The sequence below is a fragment of the Chamaea fasciata genome, unplaced genomic scaffold (genome assembly GCF_029207755.1).
Source record: "Chamaea fasciata isolate MVZ Bird 193981 ecotype frontalis unplaced genomic scaffold, bChaFas1.0.hap1 SCAF_27, whole genome shotgun sequence".
Lineage (NCBI taxonomy): Eukaryota > Metazoa > Chordata > Aves > Passeriformes > Sylviidae > Chamaea > Chamaea fasciata.
In genome coordinates, this window is record NW_027094112.1 from 5,660,443 (window position 1) to 5,686,544 (window position 26,102).

The window sequence follows — 26,102 nt, forward strand, 5'->3', positions numbered from 1 at the left end:
AAGGAAACTAAGAGACACCTAAAAACCAATAGATTAAAAAAAAGAAGACAAAAAACCATTAAGACTGATCACAACAAATACGTTGCTATGAAATTTGTATCATTCCCAATTTATTAGGCATAAATTGCTCTTTAAAACTGCTTGTATCATACACTTTCTTTATCATCACTGCACAAAGGGCACCAGTTGCTGCTGCAGAACGCTACAGAGAGCAGTTTGGACTCACTAACGTGGCACAGCTTTCTCCTCTCAGAAACAGACCCTGGAGGAAAGGAAAGTGTTCCTAGAACGGAAAAACTGAAAGAACAGCTTAAAAAAATAAGGAAAAAGACAGAAAAATTGCACATTTTTGCATCCTGCTTGGACCACACTTTACAAAATAGTTTTCAAAGTGATACCAGACTTAAGAAGGGACTGATCTGAGACAATTATTTGACGCATTTGACCAAGGTTCTGATTGTATTAAGGCTTCCAGTCTTCCCACTCTCACAGGATTAAGGGTTTGATGTTTCACAATACACTTGTATCTACATTTCTCTCTTGATTTTTCCCTTTATTAATTTTTATTCTTCAAAGGGGAAGAACAAGTCAAGGGCTGCATGAAGAATGAAGCAAGGTGGTGCTGACGGAAATACAAAGTAAACACTGACCTTTCCAAAACCGGGTGAATAAATTAACTCATGGTTAGAACGTGAAAGCATTTGATGAAAGCTCTGATCCTGCAGTGTGATTCTCCTGCAGTTGCACTCTGGGCAGGGACAGGGATGTTTCACGTGGCCTGACACACGCCCAGTCCTGGTTGCTCACTGGAGACACTGCAGCTTTAAGGTCATTGACACTCCCTGGCATTTAAGTTACACTACAATATGCAAAAGTCTTGAACAGCCTGTTTGTCAACACTGTCCTTGGAGAACTTGGAAATGAGGTTCAGCACTCTGCTTACCGAGAAAGACCCAAACTAAGACACATTTCTGGAAAAAGAACAAGACACCTCGTCATTAGTACTATCCCCACATCTACTGGCTTCCATACTGCAAACTGCAAGTCTGTCTTCCATGATATTTTTTCCCAGCAAGGGGGAGTCCAAACCCAGCATTTTCTCCTCAGTCACTGCCAGAAGAGTGTAAGAGCCAACTAGCCAGACTCAGCAGCAGCTGGATATTGCACTGCCATGAACTCTGCCGAGTTCAGGTCTGAGGTGCACTCGTGGTGTCAGTGGAAAACAACGACAGTGCTGGCTCAGAGATGTAGAACCCAGGATGCCAAGGAAGGGGAGAACACGACAGTACCAGTCACACACACTCAAGCTCAGACACTGGCTCTTGGAGGTTAAAATTCATCACTTTCCACGGCGTGGAGCTGCGTGTCATCCGCGTCCGTCATGCTGCTCTCCTGGGACTCGTCTGTGCCCACTGCAGAGGGAAAGAGACCTCGGGGTCACGGGGTGACTTCCCACTGCAAAGCTTCCCCCACCACCCAGCCCAGCCCATCAAAGGCAGGGCAGCCAAAGCATGAAATAAAAAACTCCATTTTCCCCCCAAATTACCTTAAATTACTTTAATTTGTCCCATGAATGAGAGGATCATTCAGCTGAGGCTGTGGAACTCTTGACACTTTCTCTGCACAGCCAGGGAAGCTGAACTGTGACACAGGCCAACACTTAATTTGTTTATGCTTATCGGACAGATTAAACTGTTGGGTTTTTTTTCTTTTTTAAATTTTTTTGTTGTTCTTTGATTGGTCTTTGGGGTTTTTTCCTGTACTGCTCAGGTGTTGCTCAGCAGTTCCAGTCTCTGTCTCCATCTCCTGGTCAGAACAGGCTCAGCCCAGGGAGCTGGGGCTTGAAATTACCCCAATTACAACAGCAGGGAGAGAAAAGCTCTGGATACTTCCAGAAGTGCAGTGCAGGGTAAAGTTCCCCTAATAAAAAGCACACAGCACCAATAAAAACCAACGTGATACACAGCTGTCCCTTTTCCCTGTTTTTCAGTTGAGAATCTGCAAATGCAGGACACAGCATTTGTCTATTAGTAAGAGTCCAAATCCTGCTGTATTTCCTTCTTTACAGGAAGAGAATTAAATTGCCTATTAGCATTTATTTTATCTCCATTTCTGCCTGCAGATAGGTCAATGACTGTCCATGCTTTATGGAATTTAGGTTCATAATCAAAAGCTGAGAGAAGAAAAACCTGGGCTGTTCCTTTCTGTGAATTACTCCCCATAGTGTTTTATTTTCTCTTGATCCAAATCAAACTGCTTCCATGACCTTCATCAAAAGCCACCTCTCTTGTTCAGCACACCGAGGACTTTGATTCAACATTCAGTTTAAATTCTGAAAAAGCATCTACAGACAACTTCAGCTGCCATTCATTTACTCTGAAGTTATTTGATGCTTTATGGTGGAATACTTGCAGCCCTGGGAATGTCTTGCTCTCCTGGGATACTCTTGAAGCCACCCATGATTTGTATAAATTTAGAGTTACCACAATCTCTGTCCTACTGCATCTAAAGGAATTTCACAACCCTTCGGGCCACGCTTTCTGTAGGGAAAATGAATGAATTCTGAGCGAAGAGCCTCCAGAGTTACATCTCACTTCTTAAACCTGGCACTCCTCCCGTCCCCTGAGCGGCCAAAGCTGCAGAGCTGGGCCAGGCGGGAGCACAGACCTGACTCGTAGGGGTAACATTCACTGATCTGCTCCTCGCGGGTGATGGGCTCCTCGTCGTCGGGCAGGTAACGCTTGTCAATGGCCTCCTTGATCTGGTTGTTGGCTCCTTTGGGATCCAGGTCCATCGCCCAGGAGAAGTTCATTAGGGCCAAGTGTGTCTGACCCAGCTTTTTATAAACCTAGAAAGAAAACAGCAGAAAAGGCTACATTTACATGGAGCTGCTACTTGAAGGTTTGGGCAATGAATCTTCCAAGCCACAGTTCAGTGATGTTTTATGGAAAGTAACAGAGGGTGGATGTGAAAAATTTATTATGTGAGCCTTGAGGGAAATAACAAATATGTGTAGAAAGAGCAAGTGTTTCTATTTAAAAATAATAGAAAGGATTAAACTCTGCTAAGAGCTTCTTTACCATTAAGGACAGATGAAGGAGTTATTTATCTGTGTTGAGCATTTAAACAGTGAAAATACTTCAGTTTGTCAAGACATGACCACTCTCATGTCACTTCAGAGGTCCAGCTACTCCTGGACAAATACCAGTGAACACAGTTCAGCACAAATCCTTTTATCTCTCTCCAGTTTAAACAAAATAAAGCAATCTTGCTGATAGAGAGTTCTCCAGCACCGTGTTAGAGCAAAGTTTGGCTTGGTGCTTCCAAGTGACCAGACACCCCCCAGCAGTAAGTTGCAGAAGTTATTTAAAGCTCATCAGCAGAGAAGGTGGTGGGAAGGAGGATTTCTGTCACCAGATCACTTCTCTGGCATGTCACACAAGAAAGGTTGGAATGTGGCTGCTTCTTATTCAGTATTTCTGACACAATGCATGAGAATGTGATTCGATATTTTAATAGTTACATGTGCAAATAACCAGCTCTGCTGACTGAGGGATGGACTATCATCTCCAGCTCTCTTGAACTGTCCTTTTCATTTGAAAGCTGGCACATAATACAGCTGTGAGCACTAAGCCTTATTTAAAGTTTCAAGAATTTTTAGAATACTCCTCCAAGCATCTGAGTGACAGGCATCAAGTTTTCTCATCAAGCAGCAAAGGAAACCAAAGAATTTACGATCACAGTGAAGTTTTACCTACCTTTCCTATTAAAAAGTAAACAAGAGACTCTTTGGGAACAATCTGTTTCAGTTCTTCAAGTTCTTGTAAAGCCGACTGAAAGGTTGGAAAGAGTGTTTAAGTTAGGCATTTGAAACCAAACACTTCTAGCGAAACTTCTACTTTTAAACTAGTTCTTGATGCTGGAGCCGTTTACTCTGCTGTGACAGTCACCGGGCATCATTAAAAAATTCAACTGCGAAATATTTAGTGTGCACAGTTAGAAATAAAAAAATGTTTTAAGTAAAGTTTTCCCTTTCAGTGTGCACACACATTTCTGAGGCAAGTTTCAAAACAGACTTGGCTTGTCTCCTGGAGCTAAAGAACACGGGCCAGAGGAAAAGTCACTGGATAAACACTGTGGGAAGATCTTCTCTTATTCTAAACAGGGTTCAGGTCAGCAGGGGATCAGCCCAAAACTGCTTCACTTCTGACTTTTCACTCCACAACACAACCTTGGAAGCAGCTGGTTCTTACTGCTGTAACTGGATACGGGGCAGTTGGCTGAGGTTTTTTAGTAATTTAGTATAAACTCGTGATAGTGGGTCGGACTGCAATAATAATGTAAAAAGCAGCACCTGTTGGCCCCAGATTTCATTACAATCAAAACATTTAACACACCACGTGGTGAGGGTGGCACTTGCCAAAGCAAATGCTTCCCGTGTCCCAGGCTCTTCCTGCAAGCCCTGGTGCTCCCCAGGGTGACCTGTAAAAACATTCAGCTCCCAAGGCATCCCCATTCCCAGCTACAGGAATTTCAAGGCTGCCACGAGCACCGAGACTGACCTTGTACTTCTCATTTGCAAACAACACCGAGGCTCTATGGAATTTGCATAGTGGGTTCTTGGGGTCGATGTTGATCGCTTTGTTCAGAGTGTCCAAAGCCTTCTCGGATTTCTTCAGCGCATGTTGGACCTGGCACACAGAGAGAGAACAATTCTAAAAGGGGAAAAATGACAGCTCATCTCCTGGGCAAGGACAAACTCTTTGGACCATGTTTACTTACAATCTGCTCCTTTAGAAAAGTATTTGTCCAATTCCGCACCAAGTCTGAACAAGCCTCCTCACAGGAAAAAAAATCCTCCTCACCTCCTCCCCACCCCAAACCCTTCTCCCCACCCAAGTTAAGTGCCATGTACTTACTACTCCAATGTGACACAGCAGGACTGAGCTCTGTGGGTTGATATCAAGTGCTTTCTGGAAATGCATTTCTGCCAGACTGAATTTCTCCTGTTTGTAATAAATCATTCCCAACCCGTACCTGCAGCAGAGAAACAATTCTGGTAAGTAGGACTGGATTTTAACCAAATTAGTTTCTGTCAGTGAACGTGACGTGGCAGGAATGGTTTGTGGTCCTGCCAACGCCATCTAGGGTGGGAAGGGATTTCCTGGGGGAAAAAGCTGTCTAAAATTTTCTTTCTTTTCTTAATCCTTTGGGTAGCTGAAGAACTGATGTGTGATACACAGGAAGACTGGCTAAGTAACTGCTAAATAAAAAGCACACAGAAGTTATTAACACTAAGTGCCTCACACTCCCAGATCTAACTTACTGCTTTATATACTAAAAAGCTGTAAGAAACTAAGTGTGTCCTAACGTATGAAGAGGCTGAGATCTCATCTCTCCAACTGCACCTGAGGAAGCACAATGCACCAAGAATGCTGCCCAGCAGAACAAACTAGCAGGGGTAATACAGCCGAAATCTGTGAAAACTAGAAAAACTTCCAATTTTTTGCCTTCCTTGTGAAAGGAGCCGGCCACATCCTCTGCGGGAAGGGCTTTGCTCTGTTCCAGGGGGAAGAGTGGCAGGTAGATGGTGGCTATCTCTTCCCTGGGAGCATCCCTGGCCAGGCTGGACGGGGCTTGGAGCAACCTGGGGTGGTGGGAGGTGTCCATGGCAGGGGGGGACTGGATGAGCTTTGAGGTGCCTTCCAACCCAAGCCAGACTGTGACTCCATGGAATTACAGCAGTGGCAGCATGCAGGAGATGTTCCTCCAGAGGGAATTCTGCCCCAAGGGAGGAGCAGGGGACAAAGCCAAACTTACCAGGCGTTGTAGTGCCGGGGGTTGACTCTGATGGCGTTCCTGAAACAGGCCAATGCTTTGTCCAGTTCTTCTGTCAGCACAAACTCGTGGCCCAGCAGGGTGTAGGCATAGGCATAGTTTGGATCCACCTGGATGGCCCTCTGGAAGAACTTGATGGCAATGTCGTGCTCCCTTTGCAAGCTGAAGCAGTTTCCTGCAGCACACCAGGCCTGGAACAACAGCAGGGCAGGAGCAGAACCCTTTTTACAACTCTGAGTGACTAAGCTTGAGCTGAACACATTTATCTATACTGCTTTAAATAATTATAAATAACTTACTCCTAGATTAAAAAGTAAAAACAGTTCAGGTTCATTCCTGTGAGGCAAGCAGGGCTAAACACTTCTAAAATAAATAAATAAGCAAACAAGCAAGCTGATGTACAGAAAGGGAGAATCCATGGACACCCAACAAGTCTGTGCCAATTAGATCCTTTGAGGACTAATGACTAAAGCTTTTGAAGCTGTTGAAATGGCCAGAAATAAAATATCTTTGATATTGAAGAATAACAAAGGGGGAGATGGTATTTTATTTCTTCAGCTCCCTCTAACTGACAAATCTGCAGAGGAAGAATTTCAGCAACAACCTCCTCTTTCCCTGCTGCTCAGCACCCATCAAGACTATAAATACCACAGCCTGGGGTCCCTCACTTCCCAAAATTTTTAGCATCACAGCCAAAGCACATAATTATTTTCTACTCCTTGGATTAGGATCTGCATTTCCCTCTATCCTGACTAATCTTACTACAACCACCAACTGCTTCACCGGGTTTGAGTTTTCCTCTCTTAGACAAAATAACAGGACAACATGAATTGGATTTCCTCCCCCACCAAAAATATTTCCAAAATCCTCTACAATTGTCTCCATTCTTAAGGGCACATTTATCAATTCACATCTCTTCTTTTTTTTTTTCACTGTAGCACTCATTGAAAGATTTCTGGGTTTTTGCACATTGTGACTACATTACACACACCCTTCAGTTTAATGGACTTTGGTATAAAAATGTGCAACATCATGTCTGCAAATAAATTCTAGAACAAATATTTTAAGTGCCAGGGAATTAAGGACAGCAATTAAAAGGTACAGGAAAAAGATATTCCTTATCTCTGCACGCTGGCAGCAGGAGTGACTGACTAACTCATCTTCCTGGTTGAATGGTGCCAAGGCAAATTTAAATAACCATTAACAGATGAAAGGTTTCAACCTGTTCCACGTAAGCTGATATTCAAATTTTAAGGAGCCATTTCAGGCATCAGCAGTTCAACAGACAACCCTGCCACCTCCCTCTCCAGTTTTGCCAGGCCCAGGTGTATTCCCACTGGAGAGCTCACTGGATTGGAGCTCAAGGCTCTGTTCTGAATCACTGATTTTACCACGTACAGTTCCCCTCTTCTCATTCAAGCCCACAGCATTTTATACCTCTGGTGAGTTTTTATCCATGTCTGTCAAATCCTTAGAAAGAACTGAAAGGGCAACATCTTTCTGCAGATGCCAGAGTGTGGTTGAATAGATTTCCATGCCTTCTACTCTGTAGTTTTCAATCCTCCTCACTTCTGAAAATATTCTCTCAGCCTGAGAACAGAAATAAAACTTAAAATAAAATTCCACCCACAAAGGCAGAGCACAGAGGCCAAGGTCCAGGGCCTCATGTCCAGCCCGAGCATCCTCTTTGCTTTTTAAGTGTCCTACACAGAGCTGCAAGTCCTGGAACTTTCCTTTCAAGGGAAGGAAGCGACAGTATCCCAGGATATTTATGCCAGCAGGAACACAGCCAGCCCTCCCTCCTGCTGACTCAGCTGCACTCCTGTTTCTATCCACGCTCCAGCGAGGCAAAAACATCATCCACAAAATCAGAAATAGTGCAACAGACTTTTATGGGCCAGTTATGACTGTTAACCATGCCAATAAAGAGAGACAGGATAAGGGGTGATGGCTTTGCACTGCCAGAGGACAGGGTTGGGTGGGATACTGGGCAGGAATTGTACTCTGGCAGGGCAGGCAGGCCCTGGCACAGGTGCCCAGAGCAGCTGGGGCTGCCCCTGGATCCCTGGCAGTGTCCCAGGCCAGGCTGGACAGGGCTGGGAGCAGCCTGGGACAGTGGAAGTGTCCCTGCCATGGCAGGGGTGGGAAAGGATGAGCTTTGAGGTCTCTTTCAACCCAAACCACCTTGGAATTCTGTGACTAAAATCTGTATCCTCACCTTTCTAAATAACCTATGAAAGCACCAGCATGTTCCATCTCGAAACAGACTGTGCACAGCTCAAAACCTCCCTCTCCTGCGTCTCCTGCACACGTTCTGCCAAGGAGTGTTTTAAAACTTAGCAAACGGGCACATCAGCTGTCAGGACAGCAGTGCCGAGGAGAGGACCGCGGGATGACCCTGAACTGCCCACTGCTGATTCTGGAGCAGTTTGGCATCACCTCAGCTGTGCCAAGGCTTCATTTGGGAGGCTGGAAGGGAAACTGGGTCACTGATGTGATCAGAATTAACTAGAATGGAGAGAAGGTTTTTGGTTTAGAGCTCAAATTGTTGAGTGATCTATTCTAAAACTATGCAGTGCAAACAATTCCACCAGCACAGCAGGAGGCAGAGACAGGACACACAAGGAGGAGACCCTTTCCTACAAGAGGAAACAACATTAAGAAAAAAATTTAGGAAAGCTCAATGATAAAGCTTGAATGAAGCAGATTCAAGATCTAAATCCATTCCAGGTGTAACTTTTATATTTATCCATTTACCAGAACCACAGACTTCCCAAAGATTTTACAGGAGATCTGCAGGCTCTGGGTAAAACAGCCAAAGCAAAGTGAGAAGAGGAAGGCCCAGCCCCAGTTCCTACCTGCATGTATTCTGCCAGCTCAAAGTAAGCTCTCCCAATTTGGCACAGCACCCAGCCTGTGTTGTAGTGGTGGGATGGCAAATGGCTCAAGATATTGATGGCTTCTTTGCAGTTGTACGAGCACAAGGCTAAATAACCTTTCCCCATGTCCCGGAGAAGGCTCATCAAACCTTCTAGGAGAAAAACACAATAAATAAAAGTGGGGGAAAACAAAAACAAAAAAAAGAGAAAAAAAAAGACAGCTGAGACTTATTTACTTGGAAGTGCTAATACCTTGTGCACTGCTCCTGAATTTGCCTCTGAAAAGCTTTCAGGAGTTTCCAAACAAGGTTTATATACTCTTAACATTATACACTTAATTAACATGAGCATGACATTCTGAGTATCAGCCCATGTAGGGGAAGGTGAAAATAATGAGTCCTAAACTCTGGGGCTCAGGGCGAGTGGCGTTCTGCATTTCCAGCAGCTATTCAAACATTTCTCTAGGTCTGAGCAGTTTCCACAAGCCTGGTAGCCATGGATACATTCTCCTGCTGCCTGGAAACACTACTGAGCCAAAAGAGGGGAATTCAGCATTTTGCTTAGGATTTTCTGACAATCTGAATAAAGACTTCTTTTTAAACAAATGGGAAATACCAAGGGGGAACAGACTACATAAAGCCATGTTGAGGGGAGATGACTGGGTTATGGGCAACTCCTCTGAACCAGTTTCCAAGGATGATAACACTGCCATAAATTATATACTTTAAAATTTTGAAGTTATGCTTCGTAACAACACTTATAATAACATTACTTATTCTATTATCATGATTAATGCATTGCATAATAATTTAATAATACTTTATATATTAATATTTTGAAAATACTTTAATCATTAATAAGGACCAGAGCTTGCAAGATGTATCTGCTGACAATTACCACTCTCAGTATTTCTTCACGTTTTTAAGTTAACAAGATGATGTTGAATAAAATCAGTTTTTATCACTATACAAAGGTGAGAGCTGCACACTAAACGAAATGAGAAGGAAGCGAATATTGCAGTAACATCAAAACCCAGACAGATCAGATTTTACTCTGCTACAGCCCAACAGTGCTCAAACAGACCTGCTGCTGCCTTCTGTAGCGTGAAAGCTTGGATTTGTGGTGCAACAGTGGAAATTTTCCCTTCTGAAATGATGGAAGAGTCCAGTTTGGTAATTTCCAAACTGTCATTTAAGTTTGGTTGAGTTATTCCTCCCTTATTTGTTTTACTTTTTGTTTTTCTGTTGGGAATCTTAGGTGGAAACTTCATTTTTAATTTTTTGCTATTTTCCTGCAAATAAGAAAAGTAAGAGTTACATATAAAAGAGTCTTTTAAATTCAGAAATCTAAACTTGAGAGTGAACTGTGTAAAATTATGTGTAACAACAATGCCCAGTCACGCCCTGCTCCCTGCAGAATCTGTTCTGAAGCTGCTAAAGCTGCTGTGAAGATGTGCAAATGAACAGCCGGCACAGTGGCACGGATAAGGAGGGCAGGGATTTGCAGCCCTGGAGTTTGGTACCTTGGTTGTAGAACTATCACTGGTAAACAGGCGAGAGCTTCGTCGAGGCAGCGCGTTGGGTGGAGCAGCAATGGTTGGGCTCAATACCTGAGGTGTTGTACTGAGAACAGAAATTTAAAAGTTACACGTTGGAAAGCAAGCTTCTTTGCTCCACTTTTAATAGTAACAGCTATTAGCTTTGTTTTAAACAAAAACACTCCAGTGCTTATGATTTATTTCTTTTACCTCGTCTGTGGACCAGAGCTCTGTGTTTGTGCAACAAGAATTGGAGTGACTTCCCGGCTATTCCCACTCTGGGAGAAGACAGATTTCGTTCCAGCCTGGCTGATCCTGCTGACAGTCTGCACAACACAGAGTTTCTATAGGTTTGTTATTCTGTCACCCAGGAGTCTCCATCTCTGCTGCACCAAACCCACTCCACCCACCAAACACTGCACAAAGAGAAACAGAATTATTTTAATAAAGGAGAGGGTTCCCCCACACAAGGGGAAACCATCAAAAGTGTTTCTTTCTCCTTCTACCTGTTAATAACACCAAGTCTACAAGCTTAGGCACAGTACTTGAAAATTTAGACTCTCCATCTAGTGGCAAGAAACTATATGTTAGAGTGCTTGTGTAAGAACAAAAGGGAATTCAAAGACATCATATTTAAAGGCTTTTTCCTGCAGAAAGTTGGAAAAAAAAACACAACAAAATGGAAAGAAAAAGATTTTTGAATTATCCCATTACAATCCCATTCAGAAGCCATTCATGAACTGCACAGCACTTCAGCCTGTTTCCAGAACAGATCCTCCTCTTCCTATTTTTTCAAAAAATGCTTATAAAAATTACCTTTCTGGCCACTCCAGGGACACCAACACTCAATTCAGCGATGGCTGTTTGGAAGAGGCACCAGAAAGGGACGAGTGGATCAACACCAGCACGAGCAATGCCAGTTTGTGCATTACCCAACCTCTAAAGCTCTGTCCTTCCCTCCCTTTCCCAGATTCTGTTACCAGAGGATGGTTTAGGTGGCCAGCAAGGAAACTTGCCCACTCAGACAGGAAGCCTTTGGATTAATCCTAATGCTTCATTCACTTATGTAAGTGTTTCCTAGGAAACTGCCTCTGTTCAGCCACAGCTCCACCAAACCTTGTCTGACACAGAACTGGAGGAGCAAAGTGGAACTGGCACAGTCACAATTTGCACTGGACAAAGCATGAACCAGAATTTAAATTGTTTATTAAAATGCATCAAATATTTGTGTCTTGGTAGTGGCACAGCCCCATCTGGGCAGGGCCTAGGTGTGGAGTAGTGAAATTTACACCTCGGTGCTGTTGTGTCACACTGAGCAAAGCAACAAAACAGCAGCAAATCTGACTCGATTCCCCAAAGCTTTTCAGCTCACAGAAGAGCTGCACCTCACTAACTTTATTTCCACTTTCAGACTTGTGGAAATCTACCTTCCTCTATGTGCAGTTCACAACAAGCCACTGTTTTCAAATGGTCCTGAACAAGTTCAGGATGGGAACTGGATCAGCCAAACAAAGCACATTCCTAACTGACTGTCTCAGCACAGTTCCCAAAATTCCCTTTCAGAATGGCACAGCAAGGTGGGCATCAAGATTTGTCCAGAGGAGATGTGGCAACTCAAGTTCTCCTTTTCGGGAGATTCAACACTATTTCAAAATACTGCCCCCTATAAAACACCAACACCCCTCATGCAGCTTGTGGAATTACTAAAAATACAGGGAAAAATCCTCAGGTTTTTGTTTTTAGAAAGGAACAAATAGTTCTTCAACTGTCACCAACATTCCACCTCTCATTTATCACTATGGCAACTATAGCAGTTTCTTCCCGAGTAAACCAGAAAATTTTTAGTTTCCCCTATGCAAGACTTCGCTGAGTGAAACAGCACCATTCTCTCAGTCCTTCACAGACCAGCAGCAGGATTTTTATTACTCTGGTCTGTAAACTACAATTCAAGAACTACTTGCAAGAGATCAGTAGCTTCAGCTCTCTTGAGGCTTCAGAAAATACATCAAATAAATAAAACACAAATTCCAGGTCCTCACACTCCACACTGCAAACTGAAAAGTTTGAATCTGCTCTTGTTTGGAAGCTTCAGTGTTTGTACAACCCTCTATGATGGGAGATGGACAGAACAGAGATTTTCCCTAGGTTAGTCCAGCAACCACAGGCTGGGCATCTGGGGGGATGAAAAAAACAGCTCACGTGGCTTTTTCTCTGTGTTTCGGATTCTTCTTTAAAGTGCACTGCATTGTCAAGCTGTCAGAAGAGCAGCTGAGCCCCAGAATGCAAGGTACCTTCTTTGAAGGTGCTCCGGTGGATGGCACATCGATCACAGAGGAGGAGTTGGTGTAGTTCTGTAAATAGGATCCATCTCCAGGGCTCGGGGTTTCTAGTGGCAAAATTCCAAAGCTGAGAACAAACCAGAGACGAAGGGTCAGCATCTGAATGTTAGACCTGGAGAGCTGGGCCGATGCAGGGCTTAAAACAGAGACCCAGATCATGGAATGTGCTGAGCTGGAAGGGACCCACAGCATCACCAGGAGCTGTAGCTCACGAGAAGCCCTTCACAGCAGCCTTTCATAATGAAGTCTATTCCAGAGCAGTAGTGTATTCCTTCAGAGGTTCCTCAAGTGAGGACATGGCAATAAGCAGTATCTTGAATCAACAATTCCTCTCCAAATAACCAACTGTTTGTTTAAAAACCAGACGAGATCAACCCTAGGAGCAAGAGCAGTTCCTGAAGTTGTTTGGGTTTCCCTTGTACAGCACTGTTTACAAACCCCACCACCACGTGTGTCTGTCTCCACCACCTCCTGTTCCAAGCCCCCAAGAGCCGCAGCAGCTCAGCCCCGGGCAGAGGTTGGCCACCCCAAGGACTTACCTTGGAGTTAGTGGGCTCAAAGCTGCGGGTCCCCCCAGTAAACTCCGTCCAGTTTTTGGTTTGTTTTGAGCCTGTTTGGACAGTATGGCAGTTCCTGACCCCAGAGGGACAGAATCCGAGGAAATCACAGCCGAGTCAATGTAAGACATGGAGGAATCCGAATTCAAGGAGGAATACTTCGAATTGGAGGACTCTAGGTTGATTCTGTTCAACTCCTGAAGGATAAAAGGCAACTCTCAGGTACTCAGGGTATAGTTTGACTGACATTTTTCATTTAAGCTGATAAAACGAACTGCTTTTAGCAAATGACTTTACAATGGTTTGAGCAAAACTCACAATTGTGTCCTGGGGTGTCTCCATGAGGACACTCTCAGGCTGTCTGTGGGATATGTTGTGATTAGACACCAACGTTGTGCAAGTGTTGGGCAGACAGCTGCTGAAGTTCTGTAAGGATGTTAATTTAAATGTTTGGTCAGGGTCTGGCTTTTCACCTGTAAGAGTGGAAGGAGATTTAATAGTCATTCCTGAGTCTATACACTGAATATCCAGTCTGAAGCAAAGACAGGGGACAAAGGATTTTTGAAATGCTTTAAAACATTTCACAGAATCATAGAACATTTGGATTGGGTTGGAAGGGACCTTAAAGAACATCTCATTCCAACCCTCAGCAGTAAGTAGGGACATCCTTCACTAGACCAGGTCACTCTGAGCCCTTTGCACTAAAGCAGAAGTGTTCTTCTGTTCTTCAGCTACAAAACCCTGGATAATCAATATTTTTAATAATTTTCATTTATTGTTTTTTCAAGCTATTCTCAGAAACAGATTCTAAGTGTCTACTAAATGTAGGCTGGAAAGCACATCTGGATTGTTAGATCCAGAAATGTATAAATAATGAAAATGGAAGAAAACAAGACAGAAGTTTTAAACAATGGCAAAGTATTTTAAATTAATTTCTGCTCCCAAAAATATCTCCAAAGAGTTACATGAGTAAAACAGTTCTGCAGACTCACCTATTTCACATAGTGATTCAAAAGGGGACCAGAGGAAAGGATTTAAACTAAGGCTCTTTTGGTAACATTCGGATCCTTTGGCAAGCCGGTCTGTCTTGCTGCAAAAAGAACGAAACAGTTCACAGGGAAACTTCAGAACAGCACTTTTGTCCAAGAGAGTTTTCCAGAAAAGGAGTTGAAAAACAAAAACACGTTGAGAGGCATAGAAACACTCTTCATTTTCCAAGCCCAAGAAATACTGAGTTCTTTTGAAGTTACTTGACATATTTAGACACAGTTGTCAAAAAAAGTTACATAAGCACTGGAATAGCTTGAGAATGTTCATTTTTAGGAAGATGCAGTTCTTTGCAGCAGCTTGTTTCTTTTTTGCTAACAGTAACCCGATTGCCAGCCTTCCAGCCATCTTAAGTATCTATGGATAATATTTTTGCAAAGCAATTAGGGGCTAAACTGAACAATTATGTATTTGGCTACAAAGAAGTTTGAAAATAATTGAGAATAGATACAGTAGAGAAGAATCCAAGAGGCCAACTACTCCTATTCCATCAATCGTTCACATTTACTGAAAACCTTCTTGGATCTTGGCAAAATCAAAACACTTAAATGTGTCAAGTTATTCTGCCTGGCACCCTCAGAACTCTGATTTGAAGGTTAGAGCTAGACATGTGTAACTCAGATAGTAAAAATCTAAATGGTAACACTGAGAAACAAGCTGAGAGTTTTTTCTTAGGGAAGAATCAGAGAAAATGCAAAGGGATATTAAAAACTCAGACTCCTGGACTGCATTCTTATTCAGCTGGGAAAAAGGAATTTGTGTTCTCAGTCTTTGGGTGAAAACAACCATTCCTGCATTCCCAAATCAGACCGATTCCACAACTATCCACCTGAATTCATCGTGCTCCAAAATGGTGCAACCCAGAGAGGGGTCTCCTGTAATGACTAAGGATATGTTTGACTAAACTTGGGCTCAGTCAAGTAAAAACCTCCCAACTTTACAGGGCAAAATGAAAAAGTAACTTTACCAGTAGACATGTCCCAGTAAGGAGAGTGTAAAGCATGCAGAGTCACCAAACTCCATAACAATGTCATCATGGCTTTTCTGTTTATTCAACACTCCACCAGACAAGATCTGCTCTCCTTCTGCAAGCCTTTTTAAAAAACAAGAGGTTTAAAGGGGTTACAAGGCTCACAGTACTGGCAGTCCAGTGTTTTCACCCTGCTGCAAACAAAAACAGAAATCCACTGTCAGTGTTCACAGGTTTTAAACCACAAACCAGTTTCTGCAAATGAACATTAAGTAACTGATGGGTTCCTCTACAACAGGGAGGTTCAGGACTCTGCAGTCAAACAGCTCTACTGGGAGGGAAAAAACCCCAAACGAACCCAAGAGCAGAGGCACAAAACACAGCACGACTTTTCCAAAAGTGACCAGTCCTGGGATGAAGGACAAGAAAATGTTCAAGACACTTGATCTTTGAAGGTGCTTTATCTAAGCTAAAACAGTGCTTAATTTGGCTTTGTTCCCCACAGAAATACGATCTGCAAGGCCCCCCATGCACCGAGCTGAGAGCCAGTATCTGGATATGGCAGGGATTTGGGATTTCAATGCCTTCCTTTCTTGCAAGAAGGGCTCCAAAGGAGAACAAAGGCTCAATTTGCACTTCCTCCACCTGCAGGAGCAGCACCACTCACATGGAATGGGCCACTGGCTGTCAGGCTTCAAAATTACTTTATACAACTGCTGCGGTGGGAGGCATTTTTCAGGCATCGCAGCCCAAACACCTGAACAAACAAATCACCTTCTCCTGCCACCAGCTGAAATTTTACTTGCAGGTATATGCATCTCTCAGACCATCCCCACAAGAAAATAAGGCAGAGCTGTATGAATGAGCTCATAAGAGGTCTGCTTCCTCTCTACACAGCTTGGCAATTCCTGTCTAAGTTACTCAACAACTTCGAGAGGTTTTTGCAACACAGGTTAATGCTCATTAGATCCGTATCTGAAAGCAAAATAAATTGACCTTATAATCTTTTGTGCTGAAGGACCAATGAATTTCTAGTTTATACAAGATGACATCTTCCAAAGAGAAATCTATTTGTAACCCTGGACAGAACGTGAAGGATTTACTTACTTGCTGAGGTCCACACAACATTTTGCAAGCAGGTATTTACACTGAGGGGTGGTACAGCTGTGCCCCTTTAGGAGCCTGTAAGCTTTGTAGGCCTTTCCTGAGCGGTAGTAACACGTTGCCAGTAAAAACAGTGCTTCTTCTGAGTGTACTGGAAAACAAAATCATCAGATGTTCATCATTTTAGTACAAAGAATTTGGGAGCAGGGAGTAAAAGTACGGACAAGATGGAAGAAAACGGGTATTGGTATTAGAAATCCATTCCGGAATGAAGTCTGCTTTATCTACTGGTGATTACCAAACTTCCTGTGCCATTTCCTTGGCCGGTCAGATCAGCTCTTAACATCCAGCTGTAAGGGAACTTTGATCCTTCTGGATACCCACCCTGAATCAGTGATGAGGCACTTGCAGTTAGAACAGCAGCAAGCCAAGGGCAGAGCTACTTTAACAACCTGTTGGCCACAGGAAGACTGACTTGGCTCAGTGTCACCACACTTTGCACTGCTGTCAGGAGTGCACAGGTAGGTAGTTTTATTCCCAATTTCAAGTGGTCTTTCTCCATCTGCAATTTGACTTCTGTTCTTGTTCTAAAGCACTCAATGTTTTACCTTCACATCTCTCAGTGGAGAAGATTTTCTGATTTTAATGACTATCAAAGGTGGTCAGTTACCAACACTGAGTCCTGTCTTTTTGCTGCCTACTCTCGTTATTTCATTGGGAACGTGGCTTAACAGCACCACTCAGATGCTTTGGCTGCTTTATGCTGGGAACAAGCAATAGGGACAAGTTCTCCCACAACCTGGACAGGGCTGGGGACAACCTGGGACAGTGGAAGGTGTCCCTGCCCATGGCAGGGGGTGGAACTGGATGGGCTTTGAGGTCCCTTCCATCCCAAACCACTCTGGGATTCTGTGGTTCCATAAATCCTTTGCCCAAGCTGAGATCTCACAGGTTTCTAAATGCTGGATGAAGTAGGCAAGCATCAGGAAAACTCACCTCTATTTAAAAAAGAGGGATCAGGGCAGAAACACTTCCTTATGGCAGAGACTGGAACTATTTAGATTTGATGTTTGCTCCCACATTTTCTTCCACTGCAATGAACTACGTACCACACTGAGGATGTCCTACTCAAAGAGCTTGACTTGGCATGCAGGTTTGAGACTGAGGTCAAACCCACTTGTGATTACACCATAAAGGACAGAATTGACCCCTGAAGTAACCTCAATCCTTTCTGTAAAGTCACAGATTTCGTACATCCGTGGTGGCTTAACCCACTCTCTGCACTTCCCCAAAGTTACACTCAAATCACCCTCACGCAGTAATATTTTAAATCAAAAGCTATGTATGAGCACAAGCAACTTGAAACTCCAAACAATTAATAAACTCACATTACCTTTATACTTTTCAGAAGACATTATCCTGCAAACGGAATCCAGCATTAAATAAACAATTTTGATGTTTGTTCAGCCGCCTATAGGGAAATCTTTAGAAAAATCAATATGAGCACCATATAAAAATCTCTTTGGGAATCTGCCAAAATCCTTTGCTTCACTGAAAACTGATTATTTTAAGTTTTTGTCATCACCCGGACAGTGACAATGGAAACAGAAGACCCAAACAGAGAACATTTATAAGCCTTATCCTAAAAACACCAGAAAGCCTTCTTGAAAATTCAAGTTAAATCAATTTTTATCCGCTACTTTAACAGACTTTGAGAGTTCTGGGAAAGCCACAGACGTCCCATCAAGGACAGTAATTGCAGGTACACTTAAAAGAAGTTCTTCTCAGGGTAAAATCACTGCTGCCAACATGGAGCCACTGTATTCAAGTTCTGCAGCTTCCACTCTGCAGTGTAACCACTTATTTTAACCAGGAGCCAGATGTTTTGTTAGCAGTTAATTGCTTGCACCAAGTGTCAGCATTCATGCTGCTCCCAGCACTGCTGGCCACTGAAAAAGGCTGTTTGAAGTGTTCTTGCAGAGAATTATTCTGTAAAGATGTGTCACTATCAAGTCAGGTATTTTTCTCCTGGCTGCTGCAAAAAGTGGGTTCTCTTTGTTCCTAAATCCTTGGCAATTACCTTCAATCTACCATTTCCCTGCACCTCACAGTGTGTTGTGTTCAGGGGAGCTCTGTCATCCCTAAAATACTATTTCCCTCATGAACACCTGGATTATCAGGTTGCATAATATTCTACACAAGAGTTCTCATTTCAGCGCCAGATCAAACACCCCAGATCCCATTTGTAACCCTGACACAAGGAAAAAGAAGCCTTTATTTCTCAAAACTTAGGTTTGTGCTTCCATTGTTAAGAACTGCATTGTGGGCATGGCAGGCAAAATATTTCATTACAAAACAGAGCACGAAATAGCTTATACAGTTTAATTCAAACCATAAGCTCAGGTTGTTTGGCATGGGAAATTGTATGATGCTTGTATTTTAGCTAAAGGATTGGAGAGTTTTTTGTGTCAGTGGTTAGGGAACAACACCTTCCAAAATAGAGGAGGAAAGCTGACCACCAGTATCAAGGAGAAAGAAGTACAGAGAAACAAAAAGCTTATCTGAGGTCAGGGAGAAAAGGGTAAAAGAAATAAAAGTACTAGAACACACCAAAAAAACTGTTTGAAGGGCCCAGAGAAAGTAGAGATTTGTGTTACTGCTGCCTGCTCACTACCCCAGACACCCGAGCCCCGACAGCTTTACAATGAAGTAACAATTAGCAGGGATTCAGCAGGAGATACCTGTTCCATATGTTCTGATTCTCACTGTCTCAGTTTCACAGTGCTTTTCTCTCACCATCACAAGACTCTCTTTGAGCCAATCAACAAATCTGAGCAGCATTATTAGCAAAGACAGCTTTCAATGTCAAGCCAATTTGTAGAATTTGTGAGCTGCATCTAGCCTCAAGTGCCCTTGGAAGACATGCAATGTTTGAGGGTTATTAAAAAACCCCAACATTCTCCCATTCGACACCAGGAACCAGATCACTGTAAACACTGCACTTAAACACACAAATCTGAGTTCAATTTTAAGGAGATTTTACTGTAAATTAACACGGCTGCTGTTGCACGATTTGATTTTCCAACCTAATTGCAAGGCATTCCTCTGCCTTCCCCAAGCAGAAAGCTAAACTTCATTATCAGAACAGGAAGAAAACGAAGCAGGAGCAGAGGCTCGCAAATCCCAAATTAAAATTGAAAAAAATCTTTGTAACTGTGAAGTAAAATTGTGAAGTACACACCTTCTGCATACAGCCTTTCTGCGAGGAACACGGCGTCGCGGTACGCGTAGTGGTTCAGTGCTTGCCAGATCGCAGCCTGCAAGGCAAGAAAACCATCTCCATTTAGTGGGCAGCTCTGGAAATGCAAAAAATCTCATTACCTCTTACTGTCAAAAGGCAAACTTCAGCTTGGTTTCATAGAGCCGTAAAAAGAAAGGGGAGGATAAACATGCCAGCCAGGTTGTGTTTGTTTCAGCTGTAAGTAAGGAGGGTTAAAAACCCCACCAAACTCTGCACTGAAGTCATGAATCAACCTTAGAGTTTTTCTCTAATCATCCAAACCCCTCAGAAATTACTGAGTCTGAGCCTGGAGCACAGCTTAGCAGGAATTACTGCAAACTACCACCAACCACCACCTACAGTAAAGATAAAACCAAAATCCAACCCCAACTGGCCAGCGTATCCCAATAAAGCATCACCCCGAGACACCAAACCAAAACCCAACGGGCCCAGAAACCTCCCAATGTTCAGGATGGCCAAGATAAGACTTGATTAAACATCTTGGTATAAAGGACCTTCCCAGAAGAGGCACCAGTGCTCCCTTAAGGGCCAAGGTGAACAGGATCTGCTTTTTGTGCAGCATTTTGCTGGGTCTTCAGCCACCTCCTTGACACCAACTGCTGTGAAGCAGCACCCAAGAACAAGTGCAATGCAAATGAAACGGACAACTCATAGTCTACAGCCACAGATGAACACAACCTACTGCTGAATTTGCTCACACACTCACACTCGGCCAAATCCTGCTCCCAGGTACTGTTTTCCTTTCAGTGAGCACCAAGTTTGGGTTTGTGACAACCAGTATTAGTGCAGACCAGAAGGATGACACAACTCCAGCGGAACAAACGTGCACACAGGTGTACAACCTGCACACCAGCAAAGCAGGTGTCATTCACTTGCCCGGCTGTCAGCAGCAGCTGACATACAAGAGCTGTGGAGCGCTGGGATAAGAGCGTTTCACACAAACTGCTTGGCCAACTTTCTTCAGATCACATTAAAAGTTGTCTGTTATCTGTAAAAGAAGGCTGGGATTTGAAAAATCATTTAAGATCTGTTCAGCCTTTCCTCCCCACCTACTCCAAGGGTGCTGTGCATGCTCATCAGAGTTTGTGCTCCCAGGTGGGCAGGGCTGGGATCAGGACAGCAGCTCCTTCCCATCTGGAGTCTTTCTCCAGTTCCAAAGCCCTTTTCCATCAGCAGCAGAGACATTTTGCAGTAGTTTGGCTATTACTGATCCCAGACGAGATCTGAACTTATGGATTCAAGGCACTCTGATCTAGAATTTTTAAATGCTCACCAGCAACCAAAGACAAATAGAATTTGCTTCTAAAACCCGTGAGACACTCCAAAACTAAAAGAACTCTTCCACAGCAATACCACCCTACAGTGCTATTCCCAGTGGGAAAGGCAAGTGCCAATTTCGTCAAAAAAAAAAAAAAATCCAAACATCACAGAGTTACATGTACCATATGCTACTTCTTCCAACACAAACTTGACAAACACAGGGTGTGAAAACTGTGCAAGTTCTCTTCACGGGAAGCCCACACAGCCGTCATGAACAGCACACACCAGGGCTCCCAAGTACTACAGGGAATATTATACACAAATCTCTACAGAGAGCCTGTTTTCTCCTAGCAGTAGATCCCAAGAATACACTTAAGAACCAACAGGTGCTTTCAAGCTTGTGTGAAAGTGTTTGGATGTATTTGAAAGTGAATGCTCTTAGTTTGATCATTACAATACAGATAGTATTGTTTCTCTCTGGTTGTATTTCATATTTCAGGTAAGTGAGCCTCCTGAAGTGATTCCTCCCTGCTGCCTTGAAAGGCCCCAGGCTGAAGGTGGTTCCATGCCCTGCAGAAGAGCAGGACAAACAGGGAGATAGAAGGTCAGGGTTACAACCTTTAAAGCCATCCTGGAGCCAGAGCAGCCCAAAGTCTCCTGTTTCTCTTGCTCCCAAAAGCAGCTCTTCCTTCACCAAGTCACAAGTGATGTTTAGATGAATCCAGCCAAGTTGTGGCAGGTTAAAAATCCTGTCTTTGCAGGGCTGGAACTCAGCCAGCTTACAAAACAAAGGTGTGGGGGTGGGAATGGGAAAATCAGGGTCATCTGACTGCTCAAACAAGAGCAAGTTGCCAGGAACAATCCTGCCAAAGGCTAGGAGGGGACACGAGGGATTTGGAGCTGTGTCACAGCCACTTTGTTATTTGAGCCAGTGTGTAGTGTAACTCTTACAATCATTGCGGAGCAGAGCCCCAGTGAAAGCAAGAAATGGGCTGGTAGAATCCCCATTCTGTAGCACTTATCATTTTGTAGCCCAAAATGTGCCTCCTGCCCTGAGCTGACCCATGCCGGAGTCCGGATCCTCACACACAATATCCTAAAAGAGCAGGAAGAGGAAAGGAAGGCAGCAGGGAATCAGCCATACCTATGCAGCAACAATTTCCCATGAGAACAGATGTCTAAACCATGACTGTGCCTCAAAAAAGAGGATTTCTTGCCCACCGTTTAGGACAGGAACATGAATCTCAATACAGCACAGCAATTTAGCTTGTTCTAGAAGAAGCACAATGGATGCACGCAGCACCAGTGGTACACAATTGCTAAACCACACCACAAGAGTGTTCTCAGCCCTGCGTCACGGGAAGGAGAAAAGTTGGAAGTGTTTCCACATTTTATCCAAGTGTGCTTGCAGAGAGGATGAACCTCCGGGTCCTAATCACTCTTTTGAAAAATAATTAATTTGAAATGCAAAATGAACAGGGAATTCCAAAACTACCATACCGAGCCCCGCAGCGAGGCGTCTTCAGAGAGGAGAGCAGGAAAACAAAACCTGATTCAGACAGGTCCATCTTCTACCCAGAAAATCCTGCGCATTGCCCAAGTGTCACTTCATATCTAAGCCAAAGAACTCCTAAGAGATGTTCTCTTCTGACAGTTTCACAGCCTCAGAAATTATTTTCCAAGCTGTTCAGCCTGTACTGCCACACTGGGCAGATTCTGCCACGATTTCAGTCTTCAGGGTGGGCAGGGAGAAGGAGAGCCCCGGGATGGGCTGTGCTGCATTCCCCAGACACACAAACTCTGCCCGCTGAACCAGCACACGTTGGTCCTGCAGTCTGCAGCCAAGTTCAGGCACCATTCCAGTGAGTCACAGCAGACGATCACCTTGAACAGCTAAATTCCAAGCAAAGTGCTCATTTTCTTTCCAAGATGTTTTTCAGCAGTATTTGGAAGGCATCCAGCCTGTTTCTCAGCACATGGGACACAGAATTTTATGCTGGAGCTGAAGGGTTTTAAATTGACCGTACCAGGAAGTACAGCACAGGGCTGTAAACTCTGGCACTTTGCTCCACTTAAAAGAATTTTAAAAGTTAGCAAAACCCTAACCAGTGGCCAGAATGCCTTCTGGGACGTGAATTTCATGTAATTAAAGCACAATAGTTATAAGGCCACATACAAGCACAAATTCTGTTATTTATCTGCCTCGCTGTAACAAATAAGTAACATCACAGCTGTGAGGATGTCAGGATGACATTTTTTTCCTGGAATGCTGAGCCCTGTAGACATCTGAAAGGCTGGGAGAGAACAGACAAACAGACAGGAAAAATCTCTGCAATGACAAAAATGAGAACTAGTGTCAGCTTCCCCAACCATTTCATTTAAGACAATTATAAAAACAGAGCTAAGTGCATGGACTTCAGCTAAACTGGGAACTGAGAAACGCAATGGACTTGACCCAGTCACAAAAAAACCCTAAACTTACCAGCACTCCTGTAAGCAAGGAACAGCAGTAAAACTGACAGCAGCAGAACTACTGCTAAAGGAATGACCTGTCGTTTAAAAGCAGAATCTAAATAGATACAGTCAGTCTAAATAGTTATAGCCAACACAGCAAAGCCTCATCAAAACATCCAAGCTGGGAAGAGGTTAATGATGGAGAACAGCATTAGAGAGGTCTTTACCTTGCTGAAAGACCACAACAAGACCCCACATTTCTGTCAGGGGCTCCCAGAAGAGCAGGTATTTCCACTCGGTCAGTCTGGTTCACACAGCACCGGAAACATTCAGTATTGTTTCCTGTCAGCCTCACTCATTCCCACTGCGGTGCACTCTTGCTTCCTTCTCTATTGTAATCCCGTGTTTTCCTAGAATATCCAACTGATGCAAAACAAGCAGCCCAGCTCCACGGCTAACACCAGTGGAGCAGGATGGCCTCTGCAGGAGGGACCAAAAGCATTTCCAGCACTGCACTGAGCCTTGCTCCCAGAGGGGATGAGGGGCACCAAGGACACAAACACCTGGTCTACAAGAATGCCCTCACTGCCACCATCTTCCAAAGACAGGGCAAGGCAGCAGGATGGTTTTCCGCAGCAGCCTTTCTTCTCCTTTCACCTTCTCATTAGAAAGGAAAGAGCCAAAAGCAAGAATTCTCACTATGTTCATTACAGAACACAATCGTGTTCTAACAAGACACTGCTGCCAGGAACCTCTTGCTGTAATGAGGAAAAAAAGCCCGAAATCATCCTGTTAAAATGCTAAAAATACATTTTAAAAAAGAATGGGAACATGAATAAGAAGACTGATTAATGGAGATTATGAATAGTCAGAGAATGGGCATACAGGAACTGAGAAAAGAAAAGGCAGCTCTTAATTCTGTGAATCACGACTTTTGGATGGGAAGGCTGAGCACGAGAACAGGAAACCCATCGGAGTAACTGCAGGGAGACCGAAACACGAGAGAAAAACGAAATTTACATTATTTTCTCTCCTAGGTCTCCCATCAATCCGAAGGAACCAACTCCTTGGGAAGAAGGAACGTCCTTCACTCGCACCACACGAAGGGCTCCGAGCACGCTGCGAGCATTTAAACACGACACGGCAGCAGACGCAGAAAGGTGAGCCAAGTATCAACAGGTCTCCCGGGGGATCGGCGGGGGCCCCTTTCCCGGGAGGCGACCGGGCCGAGGAGCTGCGCGGAGCCCGACACGGCCCCCGGGGGCCCGGGGGGCAGAGGGGGAGCGCCGCCGGCCCGGGGATGGCGACGGGAGGCTGCAAGGGGAAGCCGGGCGGGCTCCGGCGGGAGGGAGGGAGGGAGGGAGGGCGGAGGAGCTGGAGGTCCTGCGGGCCCAGCGGCCGAGGGGCCGCCGGCAGCGGCCCGGAGCCCCGGCCCCGGAGCGGGCGGGGCGGCCTAAGCCGGGCCGGGCCGGGCTTTGGGGCCTGAGCCGCCCGGGGGTCGGTACCTGGACGGGTTCCTGCAGCACCGTCATCCTGCTCTCCCCGGCCTCCGCCTCCTGGTCGCCGAGCCCGAGCGGGGCGGCCCCGGTCCCGGCCCGGCTCAGAGCGAGTCACGGCGGGGCCCGGCCCGGCCGCGGCTCATTTGAACCCGCACCGACCGTTACCGGAGCGAGCGAGGCCGGCGGGCGCCGAGTCCGCCCGAACCGGCGGCGGAAACACCCGAACCGTCCGCCGGAAATACCCGAAGGCGCAGGCGGAAAGAGCCGAGCGTCGACGGAAAACAGCTGGGAAAGCCGCGCTCGGCAGCCGGGAGGAAAGCGCTCGGCGCCGGAGATGGCCGAGCCGGGGCGGAGATGGCCGAGCCGGAACGGAGCCGCCCGAGCGAGGACGGAGATGTCCGGGCAGAGACGGAGATGGACGGGCCTGAGGGGGCCGGTGAGCCCCCGGCAGGGCCCGTGGCTCGTCCCTCAGAGCGCCTTTGCACCCGTGGAATGTGGAGCTTGCACTTTGTGCCGCAGAACCCTGACCTGGGCGTCCCCGGGTCTGCGGGGAGCCCCCGTGTCCCTCGGGGTGCCGCTGCGAGGGCTCCCTGCTGCCACCCCCGGGGCGCCCCGAGGCAGCCCGGGCCCTGCGCTGCCTTTGGCCGGTGGGTCCCGGCTCCCCGTTCCCGGTGCCGGGGGCAGCGCGGCCCAGGCCCGGCCTCCGTGTCTGAGGGCTCCGTGCCGATGGTGCTGCCCAGGTAGGTTCAGCCACGGCATCACAAAATCGCAGGGTCGCGTGGGTTGAAAACGACCTCCCCGATCATCGAGTCCAAGGTGTGACTGATCGCCCCCTTGTCAATGGTCCAGAGCACTGAGTGCCAAGTCCAGTCGTCCCTTGGCCATTTCCAGGGATGGGGACTCCAGCAGCTCCCTGGGCAGCCCCTTCCAATGTTTAACAACCCATTCTGTGAAGAAATTCCTTGTGATGTCTTCATATCCAGGGGTAAAACTGGCAGACCAGGGTATAAATACAAGGCAGGTGATTTGCCAGTTACAGCTGGGATATGTTTGAAAGTGTGATAAACAGAGCTTTAGCAAAGGAATGGAATAAAGATGCACAAATAAACCTCAAATTATTAAAAACACTGACCTATCAATAGTCACCGGCAGCTAGCAGAGGCCGCCCTTCTGTGGGCTTGCTGAATCAGCCGTAACTTCACCCCGATGCACACACACCTGCACAAAGACTGCTCCGTCCTGCTCTGTTCAGTGATTTGCACTTGCACTCGGGCCCGAAGGTCACATGCTGATGTGCTGCCGAGCACACGAGGGCAG

General features: G+C 45.2%; 1 protein-coding gene across 2 annotated transcripts; it reads right to left on the reverse strand.

Annotated features, from left to right (window-relative positions):
* Nucleotides 1-82: 82 nt before the first annotated feature.
* On the reverse strand, nt 83-24,998 carry CDC27 (cell division cycle 27). 2 transcript variants are annotated; one of them, XM_066204849.1, is made up of 19 exons: nt 24,792-24,998; nt 19,513-19,588; nt 16,275-16,422; nt 15,165-15,290; nt 14,143-14,240; nt 13,469-13,623; nt 13,133-13,347; nt 12,546-12,660; nt 10,465-10,580; nt 10,240-10,339; nt 9,801-10,008; nt 8,697-8,866; nt 7,276-7,428; nt 5,821-6,029; nt 4,920-5,037; nt 4,563-4,691; nt 3,759-3,833; nt 2,668-2,848; nt 83-1,412 (listed from the first exon to the last, which is right to left on the reverse strand). In XM_066204849.1, the coding sequence occupies exons 1-19, from the start codon at nt 24,816-24,818 to the stop codon at nt 1,330-1,332; spliced, it is 2,502 nt and encodes an 833-aa protein (XP_066060946.1). In that variant the 5' UTR covers nt 24,819-24,998; the 3' UTR covers nt 83-1,329. The 2 variants fall into 2 exon arrangements, with proteins under 2 accessions (XP_066060946.1, XP_066060945.1); XM_066204848.1 differs by having other exon boundaries at nt 8,697-8,869; nt 24,792-24,997.
* Nucleotides 24,999-26,102: the final 1,104 nt, after the last annotated feature.